General features: G+C 44.5%; 1 protein-coding gene across 1 annotated transcript; it reads left to right on the top strand.

Moving 5' to 3' along the window:
* Positions 1-3: 3 nt before the first annotated feature.
* On the top strand, positions 4-6274 carry LOC129365271 (transcription initiation factor TFIID subunit 3-like). The gene is given in 11 exon segments (XM_055038392.1): positions 4-357; positions 724-966; positions 2043-3323; positions 3326-3451; positions 3454-3828; positions 3831-3871; positions 3952-4034; positions 4757-5027; positions 5189-5201; positions 5204-5294; positions 6109-6274. Coding segments are annotated over 11 exon segments (2856 nt in total). The 5' UTR covers positions 4-191.
* The last annotated feature ends 1394 nt before the right edge of the window (positions 6275-7668 follow it).

The following is a 7668-nucleotide window of genomic DNA, read 5'->3' as shown; positions in this document are numbered from 1 at the left end:
GGGTTTTACCGATGGAATCAAGATGGCGACTCTGGCGAAAGCGCCAATATATCTACTAAAGTAAATGTCCCAAACTAACCGAGATAGTGGGTTTCGCTTGGTCCGTTGGGGGTTAGGTGAAACATGAAGACCGGGGGCATGTCTTTGAAACGGAACTGAGGGGTATTGATCACCGTAGCGAAGCCAGCGAGATGTGCGAGAACTATGCCCGCTCGCTGCTGCGTGTTTCGGTGGCGCAGATCTGCCAGGCTCTGGGCTGGGATGCGGTGCAGCTCACAGCCTGCGATCTGCTGTCCGATGTGCTACACAGGTACATCCAGCAGCTGGCAAGGGTTTGCCATCGCTACTCTGAGCTGTGTAAGTTCTCTGTTTCATACTCTGATGACTTTCTTTTGCTCCAATAAACCAGAAGTTGTCGATCACGTTGTTGTTGACTTGTTCCCTTCAGTAGCGCCCCCTAGCGGAGGTTGATGTGTCAAAAAGTACAGCAACTGAATCCCTGACCGGCTTCCACGCACCTCAGTGGTCACTATGCTTACTTTACAGTTATTTTCACTAACAACACGAGTAACACGCTTTTGGTTTGTGTAATTTCTCTGAAGTGTTAATTTAGGTCACTCTAAAACGTGTTGATCATCTCCAGCTTCTGCTTTCAGTCAGATTATCCAACCCTAAATTGACAGATTAAAGGTTTACCTTCTTGTTTTGATCCCGTGTCTGTAGACGGAAGAACGGATCCGGTTCTGGACGATCTCAGCCAGGCCTTCAGACTGATGGGGGTCAACCTGAGCGAACTGGAAGACTACGTCAACAACCTGGAGGCCGTGGCGTTCACCCATCAGACGCCGCTCTTTCCTCTCAACAAGAACAACGTCCTGCAGTTTCCTCAGCCTGGAGTCAGAGATGCAGAGGAGAGAAAGGATTATATCCCAGAGCACATGCCGCCTCTGGTCTCCTTACAAGAAGGTCAGCATGCTTGTTGACTGCAGTACTGTGAAAAAAGAGTCATTCTCCCTTCCAGATTTCTTCTGTTTCAAATGTTTCTGAACACAGTGCAAGTTTTTACAACAAAGATAATGAGACCAACTACAATGTTGATTTTCTGATGACTTGTTTTCATTTATAAAGGAAATAATCTGTCCAAACCAAGATGGACTGTTATTACAGTGTAACCATCACCCAATAACTGGTTGCTTCACCCTTGATGGTGATAGCTGCCATCAAATGATTGAAAGTGAGCCTGAAGCTCAATAATTATTTTCAATTCTGCAGATTATTTTCTTGAAGGTTAATTTTGTTTGTAGAAACTTCATAATCCATTTTACTTCTGGTTTCCGTTGTAAGTTGTTTTTATTTATTTTTCTTGGTTATCATGATTAGTTTGGATATTTAAAGTTCCCGTGTTAAGGGCTTTTTCTAAAATTAACATGTATTGGTCTTTTTCTCCAAATATATCTGAGGCCCAGCTGACCCAGCATCTTTACCATCACTGTGTTGATTTATTAAATGGGAATCTTTTAAGGAGGTGCATCCGCCAACAGGGTTCCCAATAGGTGCGGCTTGTTAAGGTCTGCAAACACTCTGCTCCAAGTGTTTGCAAATTAAACTTGTGCTGGTATTTGTTTTAGGAATCCAATTTAAAGGGTGAGTCCGTCATTTTTTCTTTGGAGTAAATTTGACTGTCTTTGCTGCCTTCTGTGCTCTGAGTTGTTTCAGGGTTTTTATAACCGTGCAGTGAACAAAAGCTCTTTCACATCATAAAGGCTCATCTTATACTGCTATACAGGCCCAGTTAGTCTAATGGTGTTGATTCAGAAAATGAATTCTCTAAGCTGCATGTTGCACAACTCAAAGTGACATAGATTGGGTTTTAAAATGAGTGAACATGCTGATGTTTTTCTTTAATGCTCTCAAAAGCCCTGTTGTCACCTGTGCATTTTCTGACAAGATGTTCACAAATTTACACACCAACCTTTCCAGGGTTAGAAATGGGTTTTAAGGTTGCTAGAGTTGCTTATTTGGTTTGTTTTGTCTTTGCTCAGCAGAAGAGGAGGAGGAAGAGGTTCCTCCTGACATGGGAACCTCGGCTGAGGCCATGCAGGTGGCCTTGGAAGAAGACGAGGATGAAATAGACGAAGACGAAATGGTCAACGACGAAAACCACCCGCTGAAGAGACACCTGGACAGTCCCGACGCGGCCCTGGGCATGATGCCCACCTCCAAGAGGCCACGGATGTACCCTGGTCTCAGCCCAGAGTGGGGCGTGGAGCCCAGGGAGCCCCTGACCTCCCTCAACACTCAGCGCGTCCCGCCAGGCATTTTGCCTTCCCACGACAGCCTCGACCCCCTTTCGCCTGAAACCCCATCCGGGCCCCTGCCTCCTTTCAGGCCTCTGCCGGTCCTACCCAAACACTCGGACCAGAAGGCGCTCGCCGTCCCGGTTAGAAAGCCTAAGGTCTCGTCCCCCGGCAGGCAACGAACTAAGTCCCCGAAAGGGGCGCTTCCTGTTGCGGTCGCAGGCAGTCCCATACACTCTCCAAAACCTTCTAAGGAGCGGAAAAAGTCCCCGGGCAGGACCAAGAGTCCGAAAAGCCCGAAGAGCCCGAAGATGGGCTCGCTTAAAGCGCCTCCAGCTCAGATCAAAGCGGAAGCTCTGCACAAGCTGTCGGCTCTGAGCGAGAGGATGGGGAAGGATATTGTCCACCAGCGTCCGGTCGACGACGACCCCCAGTTCCCCGAAGTCTCGTTCAAGAAGCTGGAGCCTGACAACACGGCCATCGACGACTCTATCGACGCCGTGATAGCCAGAGCGTGCGCCGAGCGCGAGCCCGACCCCTTCGCCTTCTCCTCTGGCTCTGACTCCGACAGCAACGGCTTCTCCAGCCCCAGGAGGCTGACCATCATGGAGCCGTCCACGCCCAAGATACCCGCCGCCATCGCCGCTTTCATGAAGGACACTTCGACGCCGCTTCACCCACACGCCCATGTCGGCCTCGGGAACTGGACTTTGGACGATTCGATCAACGAAGTTGTCCGCAAAGCCAACCAGGGCGGTCCGTCGGCCCCACATCCTCCTCTTCCTCCCCTTCCTCCCCCCATCCCAGCCGAGTATGTGTCGTCGGGATCGGCGTCTCCGCCCACCCCAGAGCCGCTGCTCAAGGTGTTCGAGGAGAAGAGCAAGATCACGCTGCCACCGCCTGATGTGAAGAAGAAGCTAAAGAAGGACCTCAAGACCAAGATGAAGAAGAAGGAGAAAGACAAGCCGAAGGACAAAGATCGGGAAAAGGACAAGAGCAAGGTGAAGGAGAAGAACAAGGAGAAAAACAGGACAAGAACAAGGAGTTCGCCAAGGAGCTCAAGATGCCTTGGAAGGATGTCAAGGGTGACGACCTCTTCATGCCGCGAGAGTTCACCCTGCCGGAGGTCCCCGTCAAAATAAAATCAAGAGACGGAGAGGCACCAAGAAGGAGAAGGATAAACATAAAGACAAGAAGAAGGACAAAGAGAAAAGCAAGAAGGACAAAGACAAAAAGGAGAAGAATAAAGACAGGAACAAGGAGGACAAGCAGAAACAGTCGGCGCTGTCGACCTTTTCCCTCAGCGACCTCCCGCCGCTGTTCAGCCCCTCGACCTGCCTGCGGTTGCCCCCCATGCTGCCGTCATTAGCGCCCATCCTGCACGACAAGGAGGTGAAGAGCAAGGAGAAGGAGAAGAAAAGAGACAAGAAGGAGAAGAAGAAGAAAAAAGACAAGGACAAGGAGCGAGACAAGGCCAAGGAGAAGGAGAGGGAGAAGGAGGAGAAAAGGAAGGAAAAGGAGAGAGAAAAGGAGAACGGGAGAAGGAAAAGAAGGAGAAGATTCGTCTAGAGAAGGTAACCGTTGGCTTGTGTTTGTTTGTTTGTTGTTGTTTGTGCGGCGGCTGCTAACGGTAACGCTGCTGGTGCCATCCCAGGTCAAGATGGAGACTCCAGTCGTCTTGCCGTCTCCAGTCATTCCCCGGCTGACCCTCAGGGTGGGAGCAGGTCAGGACAAAATGTAAGTCTGCCGACGTTTCCCAATCCCCAATTCCATCCAGAAACCCGTAGTCTCTTGGATTACCTGTATATCACAGGCGAATCTCAATAAATCAAATTGTTGAATAGTTCAATTGAAGTCAGGTTATTCAATTCAAGTGTGGAAATGAATTGTCGCATCGATTCATTACACAGTACCTCACACATAAAGATACCTGCAGCCTCTGCTCTTTTTTTTTTTCTACCACACTTTTTCCCTCCACTTAACTTTCTATGAATTTTTTACAAACTTGTCTGCAATTTAAATATTTTCACCTTTTCTTTTCTGGAATTAAAGTAGATTTTAGGTTGTTTTGATATATTTACCAAAACTCATCTCTGGTGGTAGAGTTCAGTTTTTTAAATGAACTTTGTGACAAAGTCAAGTACAACTATAAAAATATAATACAGTAACCAATTATGAAACAGCAATAAACATTAAATTTTGTCAAATGCCACCATCAAAATCATCAAGCAAATATATATGAAAAATATGGATCAATGTTCCAGTTATTATCACCTGAGTTTTCAGCTCAGTGTTTCAGCAGTTTTGCAGTTTTCCTGAAGTTTGTTCCAGTTTAATGGAGCGTAGAAACTGAATGCTGCTCCTCCATATTTGGTTCTGGTTCAGTGGATGCAGAGCAGCCCAGAACCGTCACACAAAGATGTCCGGCGGTTCACGCTAACCTGGGTTTGTTTCTCCAGCGTCATCAGCAAAGTGGTTCCAAACTCGGAGCCCAAGACCCCAGGAACCAAGACTCCTGCTGCCAAGTCGGCCCCCGGGAACCGTCCCCGGACGCCGCCTCCTCCGCCGGTTCTCCCCCCAGTGGTTCCCATTCTGCCGCCCGCCTCCCCGCTGCAGCCCGCTCCTGCCCCACCAGCGTCTCTGCTGCCTCTGCCCTCTATGCTGCCCCCTGCTGCCGCCGTCAAGCCACCGGTCCGCAGCGTCGTAACCGAGACCGTCAGTACTTACGTGGTGGGTTTCCATACCGTATTTTACCGCAGTGTTGTTTGGAGAACTATGAATTATTGTACCTTAAAAATAATTAATCGTTTTGCGTGAATCTAATAAATCTGCATAATAGCTGTTAAGTTGAACCCCTTGGGAATCCTCTGTGGTGTCCGTTTGTGTCCCAGATCCGGGATGAATGGGGAATCAAATCTGGATTTGTCCTGGATGTAACAAACCGGATGACGGCAGCCCAATGATTGGATGTGACGATTGTGACGACTGGTACCACTGGTGAGAGACGCGCTAATTAACCTTTTTAATTTCAATTATTGAAGTAATCGAGATTACTTCAATAATGATTTAACCAATTAATCATTAACACGAGTACACAGACTCAAAAAGAGTCTGCGATTTGCGAAACAAATCAACACATTTAGAACAGAAATTAAGCCAAATATGTAGAAAAAATATATGGATTTCACATTTGAAATCCATATATTTCCTCTTTGTCTGTTGATATGTTTCACCCAAAACTCCTCAAGAGGCATTTTTTAAATATTCACCTGGTTCAAATTCATTGTTGTTGCTTTTTAGGCAATAAAATGTTTGTTTCTTATTTTAAAAAGGAATTTAATCATTTTCTAATTTCTGTCTTGTTATGCAGTTCTAATATTTTCATAGAAAAAGCTAATATCATAGTTTAATTTTTAAAAAGATCTGCACAATATGCCGACTTTTCTTATCCGACTAATTGATTAATCATCAGAATAATCGACAGATTAATAAAATAATCGTTATTTGCAGCCCAACTCTTAATTAACTAACGCTAATGAACACTAAACTGAACTAATTTTCTCCAGTCAGTGTATTCAAAATAGTACATATATTCTTGGTTAGGCTACTATAATTAAAGATGAACTACTTCTACACTTTTGGACCTTTTGGACCTTCATGGTCCAAAAGTGAGACATTTCTGACTCATTCAGAACTTTACTGGTTAAATCTGAATTGGTTCGTTAGGACAGCCAAACGTTTCCACGTCGCATCAACCCGAATGCATACTAACCCTCACTGTGTGAACTCCTGTCTCCTCGTTTCCGCTCAGGCCTTGTGTCGGGATCCTGACGCCGCCCCCGGAGGACCAGCCGTGGTTCTGCGTAAAATGTTCCAGCAAGAAGAAGGACAAAAAACACAAGAAGAGAAACACAAACCCCACTGAGACTATGCAAAAAAAAAACAAACGGACAGATTTGGGACTTTCTCAACTATAAAGCCTTATTGATCGCTGGCGGCACTGCTGTAAAAAAAGAAAAACAAAACGAAAGAATAATCCGCGGCTGACGGTAACTTTTGGGGGTTGTTTTTTTTAAAAAGAGGTCAGCCGCTATGCATCGTGAGTCGGGAGAGATTGGAGGAATCGGCTTCAACCAGCACTACTCAGCCTTACTCCTGCTGCGAGGCTGTTCTTCCTTTATCAGCTCTGAAAGTTTGCCGATTATTATTATTTTTTCGGAGAGATGTTTCTGTTTCCTTCCAGTCTTCTGCAGGACGGCCGGGCCTCACCGCCGGACCCTTCTGCGGCTTCCTGCAGTACCATTGAAATGTCATGTATATAAAGATGATTGCGCCAGGCATGTATAAATATGTAAATACCACCTTGGAAGCAAAGTGCGTTTTCTTCTTAGGATCGTCTCGTTTGAACCACTTTCACTTAGCGGTTTTTAAAATTCAACCGTTTTTTCCTTGTAATTTCTGTACATTTTTTTAAATTTGAACTTTGTATTTTTATTTTTGTTTCTTCACATGGATTCTTTGAGTCATATACTGTAGCTGTGCTCGTAATGTAAATCATTTTTGCTGATATTTCAATATTAAAGGTGAACAGTCTGTGCGTCCACAGACTCAGAAGGAAAGTGTCACATCTGCATCATTTTTACATCTACGCCTGCTTGCTAACACTTTTCTTTTTTTTAAAGAATTAGTTTGAACTTACTTTGCAGAAACAAATTTAGAAATAGTAGAACATAATGTGTGCATTAAATGCAATTTTAAAAATAATGCCCCTTCTGCCATTTGTAGTTAAAATGCTCCCGTCCCTTCCATAAATGACCACACGGTGTCACTCTTGAGGCGCATTACCGGCTCCTGTATTATTGTGAAACTGTTTTCCACCTTTAAAAAAGCATGAAGATAAGCTAAGAAAACACAATTAGGTCATTTCTTTGTCTTTATTATTATTCTCATCTATTCACTGTTCATTTTGTTCAAAGATCTGCAGCTGAACTGCCTTTTGATTTGAGGGAAGATGTGACCAGATGAATTTTTAGAGCTTTAATCATGTTTATTAATATTCATCAGGTTTCAAAATGTTTTCTAAATCTTCTTTTGTTAAATTAAACTTTGGTTACCCTTATGTCACTATTTCTGCTAAAAACAGAACGAAACAAAACCTTTTAGTATGAGATTATAATGCTGCAACGAGAAATGAATTATATTAAGAGTTTTTATTCGCCTTCATAATTGAAACAATGGCAACTAAAATCTCTATTGGATACAAATGAATAAATGGAGCACACATTTGAACAACATTCACTGAAAAAGAGGATGGATCTCGCTCTCTGGCACTTTTCCATTTTTTATTTTATTTTTTTTTTTTGATCACACA

The sequence above is a fragment of the Poeciliopsis prolifica genome, unplaced genomic scaffold, assembly GCF_027474105.1.
Source record: "Poeciliopsis prolifica strain line A6 unplaced genomic scaffold, Auburn_PproV2 SCAFFOLD001, whole genome shotgun sequence".
NCBI lineage: Eukaryota > Metazoa > Chordata > Actinopteri > Cyprinodontiformes > Poeciliidae > Poeciliopsis > Poeciliopsis prolifica.
The sequence above is the reverse complement of the archived record's forward strand: the minus strand, read 5'-3'. Positions and strand labels throughout refer to the sequence as shown.